At 44.0% G+C, this 25,946-nt stretch overlaps 1 protein-coding gene across 1 annotated transcript in view; it reads right to left on the bottom strand.

The window, feature by feature from the left end:
- Positions 1 to 4,408: 4,408 nt before the first annotated feature.
- Positions 4,409 to 25,946, bottom strand: part of MAP2K6 (mitogen-activated protein kinase kinase 6) — a 40,159-nt gene continuing 18,621 nt past the window's right edge. Inside the window, exons 3-12 of the mRNA XM_063456359.1 lie at positions 23,164 to 23,212; positions 22,351 to 22,464; positions 18,605 to 18,724; positions 17,801 to 17,917; positions 15,476 to 15,527; positions 13,562 to 13,689; positions 13,388 to 13,465; positions 9,690 to 9,829; positions 6,640 to 6,685; positions 4,409 to 6,176 (exon numbers count right to left, since the gene is read on the bottom strand). Coding sequence (XP_063312429.1) covers positions 6,099 to 6,176; positions 6,640 to 6,685; positions 9,690 to 9,829; positions 13,388 to 13,465; positions 13,562 to 13,689; positions 15,476 to 15,527; positions 17,801 to 17,917; positions 18,605 to 18,724; positions 22,351 to 22,464; positions 23,164 to 23,212 — 922 coding nt within the window. The 3' untranslated portion in view covers positions 4,409 to 6,098. The remainder of the gene's footprint in view (positions 6,177 to 6,639; positions 6,686 to 9,689; positions 9,830 to 13,387; positions 13,466 to 13,561; positions 13,690 to 15,475; positions 15,528 to 17,800; positions 17,918 to 18,604; positions 18,725 to 22,350; positions 22,465 to 23,163; positions 23,213 to 25,946) is intronic.

Genomic DNA, 25,946 nt, shown 5'->3' with positions numbered 1-25,946 from the left:
AAGAAAGTCCTTTGTATGATTTTATGGAAATATTTTGGGGGGCGATTATATTCATAGCAGCTTTGTCTGTTAACATGAAAGTAATTTCTTACCTGTGTACAGTACGAGAGATTTATAAAAAGTTACTTTAAGAAAGAGCGGAGCTAATACACGATATAAACCGTCACATCCAGCAATGGCCGAGGAACGAAAATAAGCTGTGCGGTGTGTATCAGAGGCTGTGATTGGCCAGACTCATTTAAATCACGGGCGAGGATTCCACTTCATTACGTCATCGTACAGGAGCAACTACATTTAATCAACTTTAACCGCATTATTTGCCAAGGTGAGAATTGGCAGGAATTCCAAGTGGCCAATACAGCAAAACTGGAAGATTAAAATTTTAATTTGAAATTTTCTTTTGAATTCCTGACAATGTTCTCTTTAGTGAATTAGAAAAATAGAAACGCACAATGCGCAGCTTAGTTAATGTGGACGACTCGTGACACCCCAAACGTTTAATGAGCACAAAATGTTTCAGGACTCCGTAAAACACACATTACATTCATTTGGTAATTAACACCCCCTCAACATACCGTATTTCAGTGAAATTTATATACAATAATGAACTTACAGGGTTAATCACTAAAGCGTGATTTGTTGAGAATTTAAAGTGTATCGAACATTTTAGAGAAAATTTGCCAAAGCAGCAATGTTTCAGTTTACACAGTTTTTGGCCAAAGTCTGAAATTCCTGACATCGAACACGTTAGGATATGGCTTTGATAAATTGCATTACTACGTATCTGACACTAACTCTTATTTTAGCATCGGCACATTAATGGCCAAAAAAAAAAAAAGGGTTGGGCTGGAGAGAAATCATTAAGGCAAGTTTTAGAGATTAAGGTAAAAAATTCAAAATGAAGATTTACCTCGTTTAACACGTTATTTTATATCTTGTATCACGTATGAATTAGTTAGTTAAACCTTCTCCCATGCTACGCACGCATGCTGCAATGGTTTTGGGCTGAGAGAAGTGAAGTGGAGTTGTGTGTCCTGCACTTCGCTCCTCACTAAAACACTAATAACCCTTACAGGGTTATGGAACGGGGAATGAGGACAGTAACAGTTCTACGTTAAGGTTAGGTTTTAACTATGAAATGTAAATTTTTTAACGTAAAAATCTTATGTTTGGCATCGCTAGTGCATTAACACCAAAATTTAGGATACAGCAGTAGTGGCCAAATTTACTAAACATAACCACGTGTTGTACACCACGAACGAGTGTACAAACACACAGTGGGCCGAAGTGTCCTATGTGAAGGCATGTTCATGCCTCAAATCAAAAGCCATCAATTGTATGTTCACAAACCAGTATCATAACATGGGCAAAATCTTAGAAGGGAATCTAAGTACCATAACCACTGTAGCTTGGTCCAATAGGTACTTTATAAAATGACTAAGGAAATAAGAATAAACACCCACTGCTTCCTTGTCTCCGTTTATGCAATTCAGATATTTCCATATAGGAATACGGGTTCTGCGTCCCAGAACAGGATTACACAACAAATAAAATGTTTAATGAAGTTAATTTAATTGGCTGATTTGACGGCTGTTTTTACAGATTACTCGTCAATCTACTAAAATGCTAATGAGGTGGGTTTATTGAAAGTAATTTGTATTTTGCTAGGATTGGAAAACAGTACGTCAGGAGTATAGCAGCCATATTGTACCCGACACAAATCATAGCCAATACAGCGTCTATCCAGGGATCATCTGAGTGTCCGAGATATAAGGGACAACGAAAGGACAGGACCGGCTGAGTGGCCCTCTCACCAATTAAAGCAAAAAGATTAAAGGGGGTAAAGTAAGATAACAGAACGTGTGCCTTATCCACCACAGATCACATCACCATGCTGTGCTGCACGTACTACAGGGAGAAACCGCCCAATTCTAGGGAGAATTTCAAAATGCGTTATCTGCTGCAGCGCGTGATTGCTATAGACAGCCTAGGAGCCAATATTCGCTCCCTCACTAACCTCTGACCGTACTGGATGAAAGGGAGGATGTTTATTATTTACACATTTGAAGAGGATTTCAATAGCATTATGCCTTGGGGTCTACATGGGTAAAGAAGGGCAGGGCCACCTTAAACAGGTACTTAGCTACCGTAGTTATATTATTATTATTTAAAGCAGAAGGGGCAGAAACTAGCTGTAATTAACCTAAAAAAACGTGGAAAATGTATGAAATATCACCTGCACAAATTTAAGTAACTTAAAGTGAACTACAGACCCCAGATAGAGTGATAGACCGACAGCAATGGCCCAGAGCACCTGCCTTGTAAGGACTGCTCATTGCGCTGCACTGGGAAGTCTGTGATTGGACAGGAACAGAAAGTGTGGGCGGGGTTAGAAGGGGAGGGCTGGCAAAGGCTGCAGACAAGAGATCTGCAACTATTGCAAGCTGGTTTTAGATAAACCCCCAATGCATTATTAAATACATACATGTTATAATGTCAAGACGGTTTCTTATTTTTAACTTTTGTATTTGGGATGGGGAGGGTCCTTTGAAATTTGCCATATATGGTAGAAATACATGATGTATTCAATGCAAAATACAGAGAATTAGTCGCCATACCTCGTTCCAGCGCCGCTATTTCTTACTCTGCCTGGAAACGCTTCTCTAAGCAGTGCTTGGCTTCCTCAGTGATGCCAACACGCCAGCCTCGTTGCCAGCATGCCGACGTCAGTCACTCTAGTTATATACTTCCTAGCCAGTGCTAGTAGTGTCAGCTATGGTGTTTCCATAGCAACCACAGGGTATGCCTTATGGTTGCTATGGGTGGAGAGCAGAGAGACCGGCTATGGGTGATCATTTCTGCTTTCCCTTAGAGTCTTTTGCAAACATTTGACTGAAGTGGGAGAAAATACTATTTTTAAACCGGGTTTTCTCCCAAACTAGACAACTGCTGGCACAACGAACACAATGATTAGACAGAATCTTATGCTCTATCAAAACATAAAACAAAAAAAAACAGTACAGGTAACCCCTTAAATTAACAAGGACACAATAGTCCTCAGAATAACTAAAGCTTAATGTATAGTATACAGCTTAATGTATTTGTTCTGGTGTCTATAGTTTGTCCCGGTAGACTTTTCCATGTAAACACTGCCATTTGGTAGAAAAGGCAGTGTTTACATTACAGCCTAGTAACACCTCTAGGTGCAGTCACTCAGATGGCCACAAGAGGTGCATCCTGTGTCAGTGCTGCACGATCTGCATCAAGATGCTGACCATAGAGATGCATTAACTCAATGCATATCTATAAGGAGGTGTAGATGCGCGAGTGCAGCGTTTTGCCGTACATGCGCAATAGCCTCCTAAACGTTTCCTATGGCAAAGCATTGGATTGGCAGAGATGCATAAAGTTGATGATCTCAGTCATGGAGGCGGTATCAGAGGACTGGCACAACGCTCGAAAAAGAGGGGAGAAAAATCATCTTTTTAAACGGGGGGGGGGGGGGAGGGTTGTAGATAGCGGTGTCAGAACGCACACTAAGCAGCAATACTAACAAGGACACACAGAGATTAGAAAAACTAAAAGTTACATGAAAGGAGTGTCTAAACACCATATCCCCCTTATATCCTTGTAACCCTACAAAATATATCACTGAACGGTTTACAGCCCAAAAATTCTACTTCTTTCAATCCAACGGAGAGACATATATGCTTTGATTAGCTATATCTATGATGCAGGAAGATTCCCTAACCTGCTGCAATAATTATACACCCCTCCCCTTGTTTTTCATTAAACCGGTCAAGTTATTCCCGATTTTTGTATCGAGGCAGATTGATGCTTGCAAATAGCCATAACATAATCAGTAATAGTCTGAAGGCTCAGCTGTCACAGGAGGAGATGTTTAAATAGGTTTACTGTTTTAATATTTTCATATGCAAAAATTGAGAAAATATATTTTGTTTGCTTGATGTGTGATGGTCTGGGTTAAGGATTTGACTTGATTAAAACATAAAAAAGGAGGAAAGGGCCCACGACTTCAATGATGTACACGCCTACATCGAGTTTACAAAATCAGAAATACGTTTTAATACTTTAGAGAGTGACATTAGATAAATGTTGGATATGCAATCTGATGTTTATTTTCTCTCTCATTATTATTGCATATACAACTGGAGCAGAGTCCGGTATACAATGCAAATTAATGGCTTCTCATGATGCCGCACTTTCAAAGCATTAATGAGTACATACGCGCAGACAGCACCGATAGTGGGAGTCTCACCTTGCACATCATGGGAAGAGGCAGTTGCCATCATCACTCACCCAAATAAACGCTCCAGTAACAATTACCGAGGTGAGTGTAGACAGAAACTCCACCAACTCGGAGGAGAATATTAACTGAAGATTCTGCTTTCAAATCATGACCCTTTTATTGGCAAAATGGGGTTCGCAAGGGGCATTGAATATGGACAAATAAAAACACAAACCCACACGTTTGACATTAAAATATATAATTGATATGCAAGACATTTCATTTGATTGGAGATAAAACACCAATATAATCCCTATGTTCAGCTCATTAAGGATGCACAGTATTATAAACCTACAGAATTTGCAGAGGACCAGATAAAAAGCCGCACAACAGGATGCAATTATAAACCGGCTTCTAAAAGAATATAAAACATTGCTATCTGTCATGGATGCCATGACCCAGTTTAAACTTTCGCAGCAAGTTGCCGGCCCATCTGGTAACAAAAGGCTAATCGAATACACTTCCCCAAAAAATACATCTGCATTAAGGTGACAAAAAAAAATAGGAATTAATTTTGCCACGTTCAGAAAAATAAAGGCAGAAAGTGCCAGACAGAACCAAAACACCCCAGCTGGCGATCTAGAACCATGAATGAGTCTTCTAGTTTCCAGCACACGAGGGCAGAAGTTGGCTAAACGTGTCCCACGGCATGTAGCACTCGCTTCTCTTTGGGGAAATAAAGACCGGTTGAAATCGACAAATTAAAAAGTTACGTAAAAACTCCTTGGTTATTAGGAAGGGTAAATATATTTAATGAGTCCCTACAGTACCGAAGGAGGGGGAGAAAAAAAAAAACGCCTCACAGCAATGGGTTCAAAGCTCTCAGAAAAAAATGAAGACATTTTTTTAAAAACAGGCCTTTAGTGTCTGATACACATTAAGAATAAAAAGGGGTTGCAGAGCACAGCAGCTAGAGGTTTTAAGGCTCTGTGAGGCGCATGGCGGCGTTACGCAGCACTGTTAGTAAATATTCATCCCGCTGACATTTCTTCCTCGATTTGAAAGGCCACAAAGCAGTCTGCAGGTTTATAGGTTTCGTTAAAATATATATTTTCCTTTCAGGGTACTACTGCAAGACCTCTGTCAAGAACGCAAAATACATTTTCCTCATCTTTGGCCAAGAAAAAAAATAAAATTAAATTTAAAAATGAAAAACGAATTCTACTTTGTCCAACTACTAAAAAGAGAGCGAAAAAAACAAAATCACCAGTTATTCACTCACTCTTCCAGGACCATTAGTAAAAAATAAAAAGGATATCAAATAAAAGCTGGGGGAGAGGGGGGGGCTTAAATAGTATACACAAAGATTTTCACCCTTTCACCAGCAAATCCTATAAATATTTGAAACGGTTCTCCTCCCACATCACACGCAGATCTCCTCTCATAAAAACAGAAGCTAATTCAGATATAGAACATAAATAAAAAAAAAAAAAAAAAAATACAATAGGAGGGAATCTAGAAAAAGAAAATAAACCTACAGTAGCACCTAAAAAAAAACCAAAAAAACTAAAAAGAAGAAAGGGGGAAAATCTATACGTAAGATCCCTAAAATGACTCTAAACCAACAATGAGCCTCTAAGGTAAGAGGCGTTAACGCTTGCACTGCCGTGGCAGAGAAGAGGTTAGGGTTCTCGGCCAGCTAGAATGGCATCCCTCGTTGGGACGCCAGCAGATTATAGAGTCCAGTTTTCCCAGTCCCATGATGCAATGCTTTGGGAACTAGAGCACGGCAGCCATTTTAAGGGAGAAGTCCGTGCGTACGTTGTGAAACGGATCGTGTGGCATCGGTTTAATCTCCCAGAACACACTTGACAAACGACGCCACGTCAGTGTTCTTCGTTTCATGCAGTGTGAAGAAGGGATGTTGCTGTGAAAACGAAAAAAAGTCAATTAGAACTAGTTAATAAGGGACAAACTGCGCGTATTCATGTAATTCAGCTTATTGGTGGACACGTGGCATCCGGGTTCAAAGAATTACGCTAGTTTCCAGACTCCGCACAGTAGGATGCTGGCAAATCCTGTGCAAATCCAAGCATCTGATTGGCTGTTCAAATCACATGATCTCTAGAGCCATTTTTTTTTTTAAATCAGTAATGGTCACGATTTGAAAATGGTAATTCAATTGCAAGATAGCGGCCTCCATGCTGAAACACGGACTGACCGCCAAGGGGTCATTCCATCTAAACCTTTCACAGCGCTCTTAGATTAAAAAACACGCTTATAGGAGCAATGCTGGCACATTTTAAGGGGGAAAAAACCCACACATAAAACCACACATTGCTTGTGAACACTGACTTTTAAAACAATGGTTACACATTTTATATATTTACCATAAGTTCTGTGTAAGTTGGACGCTCATTGGAATTCTTCTTCAAGCTAAAATAGAAAAGCAGACAAATTATTTTTAAAAAAACAGAACGCTTTAAGAATCAGGCCAATTATTGTCATATATACCGCTTTACTAATGACCCAGAATAAAGGCTTCAAGTCTACATCATTTGCATATTGCGTTACCATCACAGCGGACACAGTTTGAAACATTTTATATTTCTTTCACACAGCAACACAAAGCCCGCACTTGCAGAGATTAAGGGGTCAATCTTGCTGATGTGACGTGAAGAGAGGCCAATTTACTTATCTCCAATGAGCAGCCAAGAGGCGTTGAGTTTGCCAAAATCATATATTCAAACCGTTCTACACTTTGTGTAAAAAAAAAAAGTCTTAATATCTATAGTATTCCTTATCTGACCATTCATAAAGCAAGAAATTGTGTTTATTTGTTGGATCCAACAGCACTGCTAGAGATCAGGTGAACTACAACCGTAACCCCAATAGCCCTACCTTCAACAGAATCACTTCTCTAACTCATCAATAGCCCTACCTTCAACAGAATCACTTCTCTAACTCATCAATAGCCCTACCTTCAACAGAATCACTTCTCTAACCCTACCCTACCTCGCCTCAACAGAACAGAATCACTTCTCTAACCCTACCCTACCTCGCCTCAACAGAACAGAAGCACTTCTCTAACCCTACCCTACCTCGCCACAACAGAACAGAAGCACTTCTCTAACCCTACCCTACCTCGCCTCGCCTCAACAGAACAGAAGCACTTCTCTAACCCAACCCTACCTCGCCACAACAGAACAGAATCACTTCTCTAACCCAACCTTACCCTGAACAGAATCACTTCTCTAACCCAAGAATAACTCTACCCCAACCTCAACAGAATTACTTGTCTAACCTTTCTGTTCCTAGCTCTACATTGTGTCTCTTAGTATTTTAAGTAATTCCTTTAACTAGCAATCGGCGAGTGAAAAAGACCTGGCTAGTAGGATAGGACTACACATTTTACGCTAACCATCAACGTCTATGTTATGGTCATCATTAACCCCAAATACAAAAACACGCAGTACTCCTATTCAGTGCTGTCCTGCTACACGTGCCAGAACTAGTAAACCAAGTCACTCCCGGCACAGGTTAACCTGAGTGAATCAGGTATGGTGAGGGCATGGTTATTGCTGGAGGTCACCCTCACCGTTTAGCACAGACTGAGCATATAGCGTGACTATACAGTGAATAGCGCAATTATCAGCCAAACTGAATAGACCTGATTTGAATAAAGATAACTGCATTTGTTAAATTACGGATTTGAATTTCTCCCAATGTACGCACAGATTAATGCTAAAGCCATGGTAAGCACAAGTCTCCAATTATCCAATGGGAAACAAGCGTAGCGGGCAAGCTCCACTAAAGTCCCACCCACCGCGCACCAGGTCACTGGTGCTTGCTCTCGCTGAACAGATACGACAAACATAATGACTACCTCACAATGAAGTTGTTATGGTGCCTGGAGGTTGTGGATGCAGTTTTTCCTTAAAGGGCTGGTTTGTCAAGTACGTACATTTCTAAAGCATTTCAGAAAGGCTTCTGTGTTAAAGACAAAGCCAGAGACAGAGGGGTCTAGAGGACAGCGCTGTCTAGTGCACTTTGAGTTTAAACTGTTCATAGATGGTTTAACCTCTTAAAGGGAAACTCCAGTGCCAGGAAAACAAACAATCTGTTTTCCTGGACACCGCAGGTCCCCTCTCCCTCTCATCCCCCAATCCCCGGTTGCTGAAGGGGTGAAAACGTTGCTGCTGCTTCATCCGCGCCGCTCCTCCCTCTGATTGCGTCGGCCGGTGGGCAAGACTGATCCCGCCTACCGGCCGGGGAGACCAAATGTGCATCCCATAGGAAAGCATTGAAAATGCATTTCAATGCTTTCCTATGGGGAAATGAGCGATGCTGGAGGTCCTCACACAGCGTGAGGACGTCCAGCGACGTTCTAGCACAGGTTTCCTGTGCTAGAACGCAGGAAGTGACCTCTAGTGGCTGTCTAATAGACAGCCACTAGAGGTGGAGTTAACCCTGCAAGGTAATTATTGCAGTTTATAAAAACTGCAATAATTACACTTGCAGGGTTAAGAGTAGTGGGAGTTGGAACCCAGACCACTCCAATGGGCAGAAGTTTTCTGGGTGCATGGAGTGTCCCTTTAAGATAAAAACAGTGTCTAGGACCTCCAGATACCATAACAACTTCATTAAGAAGAAGTCATTATGGTGCCCAGAGTGGTCCTTTATTAAACAAGAATGTGGGCGCTATATGGACAAGACAAAATGATAACCTTTCAAGGTCATTCACTAAACATTTTACTTTACGTTTTTAAAAAGGTTCGGCCAAAATAGCAGATTTTAATTCCATCACTTCAAAACAGAATGTGAAAAGCCTTTTTACAGTTTTCATGCGATGACAAATAAAATCCCCCCCAACGTATGATGTACATATTGTAAGCTGGGATACGTTTACCCATCCTTTAGTCAGGACGCTTCCTGTAATCGCTTCCCCTTTAGTGATCTTCGGGAAACTTCCCAGACAGACAATGGCAAGAAAGATTGCATCAGAAGCAGTCAGAATAAACAGCTCTGCTGACTACATGGGCATGCTGCAGGGGAAACCCAGGACCGGTTCCTGTATCTGATGGCAAACGGATTGCTCACTCTATGCTGGAACGCATACCTGTATACAGGGGACTAGCACAGAGACAAATCTAACGAATCGCAATGTTTGCTTAAAGTGAAAGCACGCCATGTCCCAGTAAGCCCTTCATGGGAGACAAGAATCTCACAAATCTGCTTAATGAGAACGCCTTCTTCCAGAACATCAAATGTGGGCGTTCAGTCGTGTTCCTTACACGTGACGCACTGCACACAGGGGTTCATATGACAGGACACGGCACAGACTGCGAGTAGAGCAAGCAGATTGATAACAGGACGGTTAGGGAGCCTCGTGTCAGTAATTTGAGTCACTCATCCCTTCACTCCCCATTTACCCACTTACCATTCTGAGGTAAATTCAACAAAATCAGCCGAGAACCTATCTGCAGGCAGCTGGGGCGACGGTTCCTCCACCACCTGTTTTAGCTGCTGAAAGGGGGTTCCCCAAGAATCATACGGAAAGCGCAGAATTGCCAGCTCGACCTGTCAATGAATAAAGAAAGAGTTAGAACTTAAAACAGCATTTATCAGGAAAAACACCATAGTCCATGACTGGCACCTCCTGCTGCCCTGAGCCAGGCCATGCAGTGTCAGCTGATCACTCTCAGCCAATGACCCAGGCCGTGCAGTGTCAGCTGATCGCTCTCAGCCGATGACCCAGGCCGTGCAGTGTCAGCTGATCGCTCTCAGCCGATGACCCAGGCCGTGCAGTGTCAGCTGATCACTCTCAGCCGATGAGCCAGGCCGTGCAGTGTCAGCTGATCGCTCTCAGCCGATGAGCCAGGCCGTGCAGTGTCAGCTGATCGCTCTCAGCCGATGAGCCAGGCCGTGCAGTGTCAGCTGATCACTCTCAGCCAATGAGCCAGGCTGTGCAGTGTCAGCTGATCGCTCGCAGCCAATGAGCCAGGCCGTGCAGTGTCAGCTAATCACTCGCAGCCAATGAGCCAGGCCGTGCAGTGTCAGCTGATCACTCGCAGCCGATGAGCCAGGCCGTGCAGTGTCAGCTGATCGCTCTCAGCCGATGAGCCAGGCCGTGCAGTGTCAGCTGATCGCTCTCAGCCGATGAGCCAGGCTGTGCAGTGTCAGCTGATCGCTCTCAGCCGATGAGCCAGGCCGTGCAGTGTCAGCTGATCGCTCTCAGCCGATGAGCCAGGCCGTGCAGTGTCAGCTGATCGCTCGCAGCCAATGAGCCAGGCTGTGCAGTGTCAGCTGATCGCTCGCAGCCAATGAGCCAGGCTGTGCAGTGTCAGCTGATCGCTCGCAGCCAATGAGCCAGGCTGTGCAGTGTCAGCTGATCGCTCGCAGCCAATGAGCCAGGCTGTGCAGTGTCAGCTGATCACTCTCAGCCAATGAGCCAGGCCGTGCAGTGTCAGCTGATCACTCTCAGCCAATGAGCCAGGCCGTGCAGTGTCAGCTGATCACTCTCAGCCAATGAGCCAGGCCGTGCAGTGTCAGCTGATCACTCTCAGCCAATGAGCCAGGCCGTGCAGTGTCAGCTGATCACTCTCAGCCAATGAGCCAGGCCGTGCAGTGTCAGCTGATCACTCTCAGCCAATGAGCCAGGCTGTGCAGTGTCAGCTGATCGCTCGCAGCCAATGAGCCAGGCTGTGCAGTGTCAGCTAATCACTCGCAGCCAATGAGCCAGGCCGTGCAGTGTCAGCTGATCACTCGCAGCCGATGAGCCAGGCCGTGCAGTGTCAGCTGATCGCTCTCAGCCGATGAGCCAGGCCGTGCAGTGTCAGCTGATCGCTCTCACCCGATGAGCCAGGCTGTGCAGTGTCAGCTGATCGCTCTCAGCCGATGAGCCAGGCCGTGCAGTGTCAGCTGATCGCTCTCAGCCGATGAGCCAGGCCGTGCAGTGTCAGCTGATCGCTCTCAGCCGATGAGCCAGGCCGTGCAGTGTCAGCTGATCACTCGCAGCCGATGAGCCAGGCCGTGCAGTGTCAGCTGATCGCTCTCAGCCAATGACCCAGGCCGTGCAGTGTCAGCTGATCGCTCTCAGCCGATGAGCCAGGCCGTGCAGTGTCAGCTGATCGCTCTCAGCCGATGAGCCAGGCCGTGCAGTGTCAGCTGATCGCTCTCAGCCGATGAGCCAGGCCGTGCAGTGTCAGCTGATCACTCTCAGCCAATGAGCCAGGCCTTGCAGTGTCAGCTGATCACTCTCAGCCAATGAGCCAGGCTGTGCAGTGTCAGCTGATCGCTCGCAGCCAATGAGCCAGGCTGTGCAGTGTCAGCTGATCGCTCGCAGCCAATGAGCCAGGCTGTGCAGTGTCAGCTGATCGCTCACAGCCAATGAGCCAGGCTGTGCAGTGTCAGCTGATCACTCTCAGCCAATGAGCCAGGCCGTGCAGTGTCAGCTGATCACTCTCAGCCAATGAGCCAGGCCGTGCAGTGTCAGCTGATCACTCTCAGCCAATGAGCCAGGCTGTGCAGTGTCAGCTGATCACTCTCAGCCAATGAGCCAGGCTGTGCAGTGTCAGCTGATCACTCTCAGCCAATGAGCCAGGCCGTGCAGTGTCAGCTGATCGCTCGCAGCCAATGAGCCAGGCTGTGCAGTGTCAGCTGATCGCTCGCAGCCAATGAGCCAGGCCGTGCAGTGTCAGCTGATCACTCTCAGCCAATGAGCCAGGCCGTGCAGTGTCAGCTGATCACTCTCAGCCAATGAGCCAGGCCGTGCAGTGTCAGCTGATCACTCTCAGCCGATGACCCAGGCCGTGCAGTGTCAGCTGATCACTCTCAGCCAATGAGCCAGGCCGTGCAGTGTCAGCTGATCACTCTCAGCCGATGAGCCAGGCCGTGCACAGTCAGGTTATTTCAAAGCAGAGAGCTCCTGGTTGACTGGCACCCAGCAGGCCCCAGGTAAGTTGTCTGGCAATGTGAAAACACTTTCACTACTTACCTTGGGATAATATCAGGGCACTTCTAGCACCATAAGCACTACAGTGTGCAGTACTGGTTATGGTCCTTGAAGTGTTCCTTAAAAACAAGCGCGGGGGCGGGAGTCACCACAGGTGAAAATACACAAACTATTCCCATACGCCTGTAAAATGACTAATGTGTTCTATGTTGAAATTTATAATATTGCCGACAAAGTCTAACACAATGCTGCGTAAAAACTGGGCACCTGCTGCCACCTGCTGGTGGAGAGCAGTAATTGCCTCCTGTAGGGAGTTAAATGGACACTGTAAGCCAAGCATATCAAACCCAAAGTCTAACACAGGCTAAATAAACAAGGTTTAAGTTTATGTGGGCCGAAATTTTAAAAAGATAAATACATTTTAGTTTTTCATAGTGACGTAGGTTTCTTTTGAGCCGTACAGTATAAAAAATAAAAAAACAGCATCTCCCATATACCAAATCACAGTCCGCCTCCCCCTCCTCCACCAAATCACAGTCCGCCTCCCCCTCCTCCACCAAATCACAGTCCGCTGCCCCCCCCTCCTCCACCAAATCACAGTCCGCCCCCCCCCTCCACCAAATCACAGTCCGCCCCCCCCCTCCACCAAATCACAGTCCGCCCCCCCCCACATCTCCACCAAATCACAGTCCGCCCCCCCCCCACATCTCCACCAAATCACAGTCCCCCCCCTCCACCAAATCACAGTCCGCCTCCCCCCCCTCCACCAAATCACAGTCCGCCTCCCCCCCCTCCACCAAATCACAGTCCGCCTCCCCCCCCTCCACCAAATCACAGTCCGCCTCCCCCCCCTCCACCAAATCACAGTCCGCCTCCCCCCCCTCCACCAAATCACAGTCCGCCTCCCCCCTCCACCAAATCACAGTCCGCCTCCTCCCCCTCCACCAAATCACAGCAAATACTGCCATCTTCAGCTCCTGCAAGTTTAAAAAAAAAAAAAAACCAACAGTTCTGAATCCAGCCCGGACAGCAGTGATGGCGTGAGAAAGCCCAGCTAGCCCGCCCCAGCTGTCTCAGCAGGTAGGATGGTATTGATACTGATAATGCCGTTATTATTTATATAGCGCCAGCAAACTCTGTAGCGCTGTACAATGGGTTATCACCCAGAATGCACTGCTCCGTACCATGGTAATTCCCAGGCTCCAAATGTCAGACTTCACGCTGTAGCCTTTCTGGTTGAGATCTGGATTTATTCTTTCAGGCTGGAAAACAAGGACAGGTTTAGGGACTTTGTTGGATCACCTCTGGAGTTTGCGTTAAGGAGAGACCTCTCTCCCAGCCCCACCACTAGCACTCACCGCCATGTAGGGCTTACAGCCAGCGTCCAGGGTTTTAGCTACAGAGTCCACTAAGTAACCGCTGATGCCAAAGTCACACATCTTCACCTGGCCCTGGGTGTTAATCAGTACATTGGAGGGTTTCACGTCTGCAGGGAAAGCAGAACAGACACATTAGAGGCCACAGTCGCTAATCTAAGGTCGTGCATAAAGAGGGGGATCAAGTAACGGGGAAAATGGAATTTTGTCTCTTGATTAACCAGTGCCAAGGCTCCACCCGAATAAGAGATGCCGTTTGGGGTACTATGTTTAAAAAGAAGATATTACAGAACCAGGAAAAGGGCAGAAACAGGCAAAAAAAAAAAGTAATATGGGGAATGGAAGATTTTAGTTACGAAGAAAGGTTAGAAAACGTGTGTATTTGTATATTATTAGACTCCTTCAGCTCTAAAGTGAACATCTCTCTAATAACCTATTCATTATAGAACAGGTCAGATTTTAAAGTGTTACAGCCACTTCCTTTCTTTTACCAAACTAAACAGCAAACTAGCCTTAGGCTGTGCTAAGAGTTTTACAATTTCTTTTAGTTTAGTTTTTTTTACTTGCACACGTTGCCAGCCAAGGACAGGCAAAGTATGTAAATTAGCTAGCGTTCGTAATGTCATACGCAAGACGCATGCGCAGCATCGCTGGGATTCCAAACACGCGCATGCACATATGGAATGTCAGAGAGATGCATCATGGGATGGCAAATCCCCATAATGTGATGGAGGTTAGAGAGTTGTTTACTTACCTCTTCTGCTCAGTTCACCCCAGTATAACACGGAGAGCACTTACTGGGGTGAAGTGACACTTCTTTTTTTGTACAGCAGAATAAAGTGTTCTCCACAGTAAAAGACTTTCAGCATCAGAAACCGATGGAAAAGAGATTTTATGGATTTAGAAGGTACCAATAGGCGCCTGTGTCTCACTACCAAAGGATTTTATTTAAAAATTGCTTGTTGAGACACACAAAAAGTGCTATAGAATGCATGTTATAACTTTGTTACTGGTGAATAAATAAGAACGAAGTGAAAACTAAAGTCTACGGTGTTTATTTACTAAAAATGAATTCAATGCCAAACTGCAAACTCTAAGTACCCAATAGCCACGTTGAAAACAGAGCGGATTAAAGAATAGTTCCAACGCCGCTACTCTGGCTGCAGAAAAGTACAGCCCGTCACACAGAGCAAGGATAAAGCGGACATATACACAATTCAATCTGTAACATGAATCCATGCGCTTATCGGGTGCAGGCGGCTCACGTCACAAGAATTCCGACAACGGTGGCCAAAGCAGAGATCAGCGCCTGAAATTGGGGTGCACGCAGACTGACTTAAAGGACCACTATAGGCACCCAGACCACTTTAGCTCAATGAAGTGGTCTGGGTGCCAGGTCCATCTAGAGAAACTGCTGTTTACATTAGGGTTAATCCAGCCTCTAGTGGCTGTCTCATTGACAGCCGCTAGAGGCACTTCTCGCTGTGAAAAAGCACAGTGAGAAGACGCTTGCGTCAATAGGAAAGCTTAAAAATAGGCTTTCCTATGGACTGATTGAATGCGCGCGCGGCTCTTGCCGCTCATGCGCATTCGGCGGATGACGTCGGAAGAGAGAGGAGAGTCCCCAGCGCCGGAGAAAGGTAAGAATTTAACCCCTTCCTTCCCCTAGAGGCCGGCGGGAGGGGGGCCATGAGGTTGGGAGGGGAGGGGGGGGGGGGACTATTAACACTATAGTGCCAGGAAAACAAGTTTGTTTTCCTGGCACTATAGTGGTCCTTTAATGTCCCAATTGCCAGCTCTTCAAACAGTTCAGCTACATTCTGCTAGTGAAATCCATCTAACCAGAGGTAGCTGCTCATATACACAGTACACAAATGAAATGTTACGCTGCATTACCTCTATGGATCACGGAGAGTTTACTATGCAGATGTTCTAATGCTCGAACAATCTGAAATAGAAAAACACAAAACCAGGAATTTATGGTCAAGAAAAAACACTTTATGCACAGATACATAAACACAGTGAATGTTCAAATTCTATACATTCCCAAAATATCATATTATGTATCTACATGTAATAGTATAATATATATATATACACACATACACACACGCACACACATATACACATATATACATACACACAGAAATCGAATATTATGAATAAATTCCCACATACATATTACACACAAATAATCTATTATGAATAAATTCCCACATACATATTACACACACACACACACACACACATATAATCTAATATTATGAATAAATTCCCAAATACATATTACTCACACACACAAATAATCTAATATTATGAATAAATTCCCACATACATATTACACACACACACAAATAATCTAATATTATGAATAAATTCCCACATACACACACACAAATAATCTAATATTATGAATAAATTCCCACACACACACACACACAAATAATCTAATATTATGAATAAATTCCCACATACATATTACACACACACAAATAATCTAATATTATGAATAAATTCCCACATACATATTACACACACACAAATAATCTAATATGAATAAATTCCCACATACATATTACACACACACACACACAAATAATCAAATATTATGAATAAATTCCCACATACATATTACACACACACACACACACACACACACACACACAAATAATCTAATATTATGAATAAATTCCCACATACATATTACACACACACACAAATAATCTAATATTATGAATAAATTCCCACATACATATTACACACACACAAATAATCTAATATTATGAATAAATTCCCACATACATATTACACACACACACAAATAATCTAATATTATGAATAAATTCCCACATACATATTACACACACACAAATAATCTAATATTATGAATAAATTCCCACACACACACACAAATAATCTAATATTATGAATAAATTCCCACATACATATTACACACACAAATAATCTAATATTATGAATAAATTCCCACATACATATTACACACACACAAATAATCTAATATTATGAATAAATTCCCACACACACATAATCTAATATTATGAATAAATTCCCACATACATATTACACACACACACACAAATAATCTAATATTATGAATAAATTCCCACATACATATTACACACACACAAATAATCTAATATTATGAATAAATTCCCACACACACATAATCTAATATTATGAATAAATTCCCACATACATATTACACACACACAAATAATCTAATATTATTAATAAATTCCCACATACATATTACACACACACACACAAATAATCTAATATTATGAATAAATTCCCACATACATATTACACACACACAAATAATCTAATATTATGAATAAATTCCCACACACACATAATCTAATATTATGAATAAATTCCCACATACATATCACACACACACACAAATAATCTAATATTATGAATAAATTCCCACATACATATTACACACACACAAATAATCTAATATTATGAATAAATTCCCACACACACATAATCTAATATTATGAATAAATTACCACATACATATTACACACACACACACAAATAATCTAATATTATGAATAAATTCCCACATACACATAATCTAATATTATGAATAAATTCCCACATACATATTACACACACACACACAAATAATCTAATATTATGAATAAATTCCCACACACACATAATCTAATATTATGAATAAATTCCCACATACATATTACACACACACAAATAATCTAATATTATGAATAAATTCCCACATACATATTACACACACACACACACAAATAATCTAATATTAATATTGAGAGCAAGCGGCTTCCCTTAAATCGGATATGGTGTAAGTAGCTACTTGCAGCGCTGTCCCTTCACCTTATTAAATCACGGCTACAGTAATAGAACACCCACCCCCCCAAATACAGGTGAGCGCAATACTGCCGCCGTGAGCCACTTTCATGTAGAAACATGAATGGAGTTATAGGTTCTGCTACCTTCATGGCCATTTGTGAATGAAACTACTTGTTACTGCTGAACGGAGGCTAGGCAGGAGGGCTTATGGGACAAACTGCAAAGAATCCTGTTCTGTGAATGCAGCTTCGGGTTCTTCCATATTTTATGTAGGCCAATAAATGGGGTAGGAGGTATTTTAACTAAATTGGACATACGCTCAGTAGCTCTCAGTGGGTAGGTAACCTTGGCAAGATAGGTACTCACAGAAACAGCTATTTTTCCGAGTATGTCCTCTGGGATCGTCAGGCCCTTGTCGATGACGTGTTTGTAGAATTTGTCCAGAGAGGTGTCCATTAGCTCCATGCAGATCCATACGTCGCCCTGCAAGTCAATACAAACAGATCAAGTAACAGCCACCCTTGGTCTGCCAGCGGCTGATGGGTCTCCGAGAATTCTGGGAAATGCAACTTAAAACACAGAACGTGCATGTTTTTTCACCATCGTGCTCTTTATAGACAGGATGCAGCAAGGAACGTCCAACATTTCTGCTGACTATTTGTGATTATTTCACACATGCAGGTTTACAGACAGTTTATGCAGATTTCTTCCTTTTTATGCTTTTATTTCTATTTTCCTTTCCTTCTCCCATTCTGCAGGACAAGTTTAATTGTGTCAAAACCAACACTCCTGGCTTTCTGGATTTCGCTCTCATTAACGGTTTGCTCTTAGTTTAGGTTAAAAATGAAAAAGTCAGAAAGTCATGTTTTGCTTATTGCTATCTTTGCATTCATAGGACTCGTTGAAATGTGAAAGAACTTTTAATGAAAGTATTTAAAAAAAAATTGTTTTAAAGGTACAGTCTAGGCACGTAACGCAAATCCTCCTACATTTACCACGATTCATCTCAATTCTTATCTAAGTCAATGTTGGCATCATCTCCTTTACATTTAGAATCACGGGAAACGTAGATTTGCAAAAGGAACAGGTAAAGAAGAACATTCAAAATGGCAGGTATGGGGATTTAAAATAAATAGATGAAAACCAGCCAATCGTTTTTGCTACGGATACCTCTCTAAATAATGCTCCATAAAATGTGACAGTAAAGTGACAATCCACGGTGCGCATGGAGATATCCAAGTCCATTAGAAGTCTCTTCTGTTCCTGGCTGTTCACTGTCGCCCTGATGCGCTGTGGAGAAAACAGAAGATATCTTTCATCACAGGAATGTCATGCTAAACAAGGAGATTCAACACGAGGTGTGAGGTCAGCTAGTACGAAAAGCCAGCACCGCGGTCCAGGAAAGCAAGAATAATCCACCACAGTAAAATAAAATAAAAACCAGGCTGATCGTCAAACAAGACAAAGTGTTTATTACAGCAGCCCCCCTTCCTAGATTACATCCCAAGCACATTATCAGCCGTAACCCTTTAGGTTCACACAGAGTCACTCCAATTCCAGGAGTGATGAGCGATATACACTTTAATACATTGGTTTCCATGGCAACTGCTCACATTCTGCCATGTGTCCCTCACTAGCTATAGGGTTCCATTAGTCATCAGGTTCAATTATCACAGGTCACAGTGGGAGTATTATACTATACGTAATAAAGGTTTTTATTGCATACAAAGCATAGACGGTAATAACCCATCGCGAGACCAGTCTGCCTTCAATACCGCTAGGTCAGTACTGACACAAAGTTCTATTTACAGGGAATGCTGGGTAAATCTAGAGCAGGCGCTGGTTTGCAGCACTGTAGCAAATTGTGAGGCTCTGCGGTAGAAGCAGACAGTCCTTTTTAAAAGGAACACGTCAGGCAGGGAGAGAGGGAGAGAGGGAGAGAGGGAGAGAGGGAGAGAGGGAGAGAGGGAGAGAGGGAGAGAGGGAGAGAGGGAGAGAGGGAGAGAGGGAGAGAGGGAGAGAGGGAGAGAGGGAGAGAGGGAGAGAGGGAGAGAGGGAGAGAGGGAGAGAGGGAGAGAGGGAGAGAGGGAGAGAGGGAGAGAGGGAGAGAGGGAGAGAGGGAGAGAGGGAGAGAGGGAGAGAGGGAGAGAGGGAGAGAGGGAGAGAGGGAGAGAGGGAGAGAGGGAGAGAGGGAGAGAGGGAGAGAGGGAGAGAGGGAGAGAGGGAGAGAGGGAGAGAGGGAGAGAGGGAGAGAGGGAGAGAGGGAGAGAGGGAGAGAGGGAGAGAGGGGGAGAGGGAGAGGGAGAGGGAGAGGGAGAGGGAGAGGGAGAGGGAGAGGGAGAGGGAGAGGGAGAGGGAGAGGGAGAGGGAGAGGGAGAGGGAGAGGGAGAGGGAGAGGGAGAGGGAGAGGGAGAGGGAGAGGGAGAGGGAGAGGGAGAGGGAGAGGGAGAGGGAGAGGGAGAGGGAGAGGGAGAGGGAGAGGGAGAGGGAGAGGGAGAGGGAGAGGGAGAGAGAGAGAGAGAGAGAGAGAGAGAGAGAGAGAAACTGGATGGTTTATTCACTAAACACAACATTAAAGCATGCATACATAAGGCAGAGCTTCTTAAATAAATATTCAGTCTCAATGTGTAATCATAAGAATGCAAGACAATAGTGCAATATTGTCGTAACAAATAGAATCTAATATATGAACATATGGAGTAAGTTTCCAGAGAAGGAGATTTATTAACCGGACTATAAAGTTATCCGGAGATACTGCATCTGCTATTTAGGTTTGTTTTTACAATTTTACTTTGTCAGTTTTAACGGATTATTAATAAAGCACCTTTTCTGGACACTCACCTTGGGTATCCTGTGTATATACCTCTGGAACCTTGGATATTGGGTAATACTCACCATCCAGTTCGATGAACCAGAGGAAGGAATTGGACATCCTAAAAGTGTCCACAGGCGTTTACCATTTGAGTCATATGAGATTGGTCATAAAATGTGATCTGATCATCATCTAAGTCACAACAATAGACAATCACAGTCTGCTTAAACTAATAACACACAAAGAATGAAATGTTGCCTTGTTTTTATTGAACACACCATGTAAACATTCACAGTGCAGGTGGAAAAAGTATGTGAACCCATGGATTTAATAACTGGTTAAACCTCCTTTGGCAGCAATAACTTCAACCAAACGTTTCCTGTAGTTGCAGATCAGACGTGCACAACAGTCAGGAGTAATTCTTGACCATTCCTCTTTACAGAACTGTTTCAGTTCAGCAATATTCTTGGGATGTCTGGTGTGAATCGCTTTCTTGAGGTCATGCCACAGCATCTCAATCGGGTTGAGGTCAGGACTCTGACTGGGCCACTTCAGAAGGCCTATTTTCTTCTGCTTAAGCCAATCTGTTGTTGATTTACTTCTATGCTTTGGGTCATTGTCCTGTTGCAACACCCATCTTCTGTTGAGCTTCAGCTGGTAGACAGATGGCCTTAAGTTCTCCTGTAAAATGTCTTGATAAACCTGGGAATTAACTTCTCCTTCGATGATAGCAATCCGTCCAGGCCCTGACGCAGCAAAGCAGCCCCAAACCATGATGCCCCCACCACCATACTTCACAGTTGGGATGAGGTTTTGATGTTGGTGTGCTGTGCCTCTTTTTCGCCATACATAGTGTTGTGTGTTTCTTCCAAACAACTCAACTTTGGTTTCATATGTCCACAAAATATTTTGCCAGTACTGCTGTGGAACATCCAGGTGCAAACTGTAAACGTGCAGCAATGTTTTGTTTGGACAGCAGTGGCTTCCTCTGTGGTATCCTCCCATGAAATCCATTCTTGTTTAGTGTTTTACGTATTGTAGATTCGCTAACAGGGATGTTAGCATTTGCCAGTGACTTTTGTAAGACTTTAGCCGACACTCTAGGATTCTTCTTCACCTCATTGAGCAGTCTGCGCTGTGCTCTTGCAGTCATCTTTACAGGACGGCCACTCCTAGAGAGAGTAGCAGCAGTGCTGAACTTTCTCCATTTATAGACAATGTGTCTTACCGTGGACTGATGAACAGCAAGGCTTTTGTAGATACTTTTATAACCCTTTCTAGCTTTATGCAAGTCAGCAATTCTTAATCGTAGGTCTTCTGAGAGCTCTTTTGTGCGAGGCAACATTCACATCAGGCAATGCTTCTTGTGAAAAGCAAACCCAGAAACGGTGTGTGTTTTTTATAGGGCAGGGCAGCTGTAACCAACACCTCCAATCTCATCTCATTGATTGGACTCCAGTTGTCTGACATCTCACTCCAATTAGCTCTTGGAGATGTCATTAGTCTAGGGGTTCACATACTTTTTCCACCTGCACTGTGAATGTTTACATGGTGTGTTCAATAAAAACAAGGCAACATTTCATTCTTTGTGTGTTACTAGTTTAAGCAGACTGTGATTGTCTATTGTTGTGACTTAGATGATGATCAGATCACATTTTATGGCCAATTTGTGCAGTAATCCATATCATTCCAAAGGGTTCACATACTTTTTCTTGCAACTGTATGTTCATATATTAGATTCTATTTGTTACGACAATATTCCACTATTGTCTTGCATTCTTAGGATTACACATTTATACGGAATATTTATTTAAGAAGCTCTGCCATTATGTATGCTTTTTGCATTTTGTAGAAGTGGTTTAGGGGATTCAACCTAAGGTGTTTTTGAGCTTAATTATTATTGGTTTCCTCCATATTGTGCACTTATTTGTTGACAAAATTAAAGTGAACTGTTAAAAGTATCGCAGGTCCACCAGCCCTAGACTTTAGCTAATCCTACGCTTTACCACCACAGCAAGGGCGGTTATTATAGATATATACTACCTAGTGCGATTGTAAAAGCGATCACTGCAGGCCACTCCCTGGCAATAGTAGGATTAATTACCTTAACTGCCATGATCTGTCCGCTGGGTACGTGACGCATCTTCTCCACAACGCCATAGGCTCCTCGTCCAAGTTCCTCTATAGGCTCCAAGTCATCTGCCTTCACCTCAAAGTTCTAAGGAAGAATAAAGGAAGTGGTTAATTGGCCCCAGATGCTAAAGTTTCCCTTTTTGCCCTCAACCCCCCTCCCCCACCAGCTCTCCCATCCTCTGCCCCATTCCTCCCAGCCCTCCACCCCTCAGAGCCACCAGCCCTCTCACGTCTCCCCCCCATTCCCCACAGAGCCACCAGCCCTCTCACGTCTCCCCCCCATTCCCCACAGAGCCAACTGCCCTCTCACGTCTCCCCCCCATTCCCCACAGAGCCAACTGCCCTCTCACGTCTCCCCCCCATTCCCCACAGAGCCAACTGCCCTCTCACGTCTCCCCCCATTCCCCTCAAAGCCACCAGCCCTCCCACGTCTCCCCCCACTCCCCTCAGAGCCACCAGCCCTCCCACGTCTCCCCCCACTCCCCTCAGAGCCACCAGCCCTCCCCCCACTCCCCTCAGAGCCACCAGCCCTCCCCCACTCCCAAACACCAAACACCAAACACCAAACACCAAACACCAAACACCAAACACCACTCTGCTTGCTAACATTTACCCCACAACATGGTGGGGTTTTGAGTAGTGTTCATTTTTTTGTCTTCCTCACAAAAATAAAGGAGAAAAAAAAAAAAAAAAAAAAAAGAGATAGATAGATGGATACATAAAAATCATTCATTAACCTAACCAAGCCTGACCCCAGCAAATAGCAGCACACGCCAGAACGTACCTTTTCTCCAATAAGGATGGACGCCTTGGAGTCAAGATCTCGTGGTGGTCTGTGGGAACAAGTAAAAAATAAATAAATACATACATTTAAAAATAAAATAAAAAAATCAGACTGTAGAAAGAACACTTGTTTCACAAAAAACTCATTTTTTACAGAATAAATGATGTGCAGCCTTCTGCATGTTAACACCACCTGCATCGTGAAGCTGCGCACACGATGTCACTGCTCCCAACTGGCATTTTTTTACCCGGGTTTAGACACCAAAACCACTTCATCCTCATGTAGTGATTTTAGTGAAGAGATCTCCCCCATTGAACGTACAAAGTGTAGCAGAGATGCTCAGTCCGCAGCCTCCAATCACACTTTGTTTCTACCGGTTTATACCATAAACCTGCGATCGGAGGGAGGGACAAGATTGCTTGTATCTCACACAATAGTAAATGGCATCCATTGTCCCTTCATGGAAAAACAGGTTTCAAAACCGTTGTTTTATTTATTTTATCTCATCTGATTAGATACAATAACAGGACTTGATATTGCTGCACCTTAAAAGCACATTATTTGTTAAAATAAGCTGAACAAACTAGCCTTCCATGTTATCTCCCAACTCTTTAACAAGCAGGGCTGGTTTTATCTGTTTGGGGGGGGGGGAGAATCATCCTAAATAACATCTTCAGAGTTAACCATTAGGGATCAGATGACAGCGTGTCCTGATTTAAGGAAGAATTGAAATGTCTGATAAGCTTCCATTTACAAAGAAAACTTCAACAAACCGAGACAGCGGAAGAGTTACAAAACAATTATAATAAAAATGACACCAATGTAAAGAAAATGTATACGCACACACACACGAAAAGAAGGTGTACCCGGACCTCATTGCCCTGATAAAAAAGTTACAGTTGTGAACGAGAACATTGATGTATTTGACAATAATGGAAGAAGTCATTGAGTGCCGGTACACATTTAGTCTGATCCCATACTAGGTGAATTTGAAGATTTAAAGCCAGAGTGCAGGTTGTGTGTGTGTTTGTCTATACGTTTAATTGATTATCACGCCAATACGGAGCTACATGGTATCCCATTGGCCAATTAGATCGCAGTTAGAATAACCTTTGGTTAGTCCCTGCTCGGGGCTTGTTCCCGTGTTGGTTTGGCTAAACATTCAAAATGGATCCCAGTTACAGGGCAGTCCAGATCCAAAATGTCGGCAGCCTGCTGGGACGATTTTTTTTTTTTTAAACCTCAACAGAATATTTGCGGATTCAGATTTAATGCATTCCTTTATCAGCATGATTGGGATGTCAATGAGCTGCCAATCAATGGGAGAAGGAATGAGCTGGGAGAGCTTTAAATAAACCATTGATAGTGACAGGGTGTTGGATCTCGAGGGCAGAGAAGCCCTTGGAAACTTTCGGGGAGGGAAAGACTGTAGGTATCATTAGGTCTGTGGTGGAGTGTTACACACCCGTCAAGATACAAGGTGCTCTCCTGCTGTGTGAAGGGTGCGCTCCGGTCTATGGGGTGATACAAGGTGCTCTCCTGCTGTGTGAAGGGTGCGCTCCGGTCTATGGGGTGATACAAGGTGCTCTCCTGCTGTGTGAAGGGTGCGCTCCGGTCTATGGGGTGATACAAGGTGCTCTCCTGCTGTGTGAAGGGTGCGCTCCGGTCTATGGGGTGATACAAGGTGCTCTCCTGCTGTGTGAAGGGTGCGCTCCGGTCTATGGGGTGATACAAGGTGCTCTCCTGCTGTGTGAAGGGTGCGCTCCGGTCTATGGGGTGATACAAGGTGCTCTCCGGTCTATGGGGTGATACAAGGTGCTCTCCTGCTGTGTGAAGGGTGCGCTCCGGTCTATGGAGTGATACAAGGTGCTCTCCTGCTGTATAAATGGTGCGATCTGATCTATGGAGTGATACAAGGTGCTCTCCGGTATATGGGGTGATACAAGGTGCTCTCCGGTATATGGGGTGATACAAGGTGCTCTCCGGTATATGGGGTGATACAAGGTGCACTCCGGTCTATGGAGTGATACAAGGTGCTCTCCTGCTGTGTAAAGGGTGCACTCCGGTCTATGGAGTGATACAAGGTGCTCTCCTGCTGTGTAAAGGGTACACTCTGGTCTATGGAGTGATACAAGGTGCTCTCCGGTATATGGTGATACAAGGTGCTCTCCGGTATATGGTGATACAAGGTGCTCTCCGGTATATGGTGATACAAGGTGCTCTCCGGTATATGGTGATACAAGGTGCTCTCCGGTATATGGTGATACAAGGTGCTCTCCGGTATATGGTGATACAAGGTGCTCTCCGGTATATGGTGATACAAGGTGCTCTCCGGTATATGGTGATACAAGGTGCTCTCCGGTATATGGTGATACAAGGTGCTCTCCGGTATATGGTGATACAAGGTGCTCTCCGGTATATGGTGATACAAGGTGCTCTCCGGTATATGGTGATACAAGGTGCTCTCCGGTATATGGTGATACAAGGTGCTCTCCGGTATATGGTGATACAAGGTGCTCTCCGGTATATGGTGATACAAGGTGCTCTCCGGTATATGGTGATACAAGGTGCTCTCCGGTATATGGTGATACAAGGTGCTCTCCGGTATATGGTGATACAAGGTGCTCTCCGGTATATGGTGATACAAGGTGCTCTCCGGTATATGGTGATACAAGGTGCTCTCCGGTATATGGTGATACAAGGTGCTCTCCGGTATATGGTGATACAAGGTGCTCTCCGGTATATGGTGATACAAGGTGCTCTCCGGTATATGGTGATACAAG

This window comes from Pelobates fuscus, chromosome 5 (genome assembly GCF_036172605.1).
Source record: "Pelobates fuscus isolate aPelFus1 chromosome 5, aPelFus1.pri, whole genome shotgun sequence".
Classification (NCBI taxonomy): domain Eukaryota; kingdom Metazoa; phylum Chordata; class Amphibia; order Anura; family Pelobatidae; genus Pelobates; species Pelobates fuscus.
The sequence above is the reverse complement of the archived record's forward strand: the minus strand, read 5'-3'. Positions and strand labels throughout refer to the sequence as shown.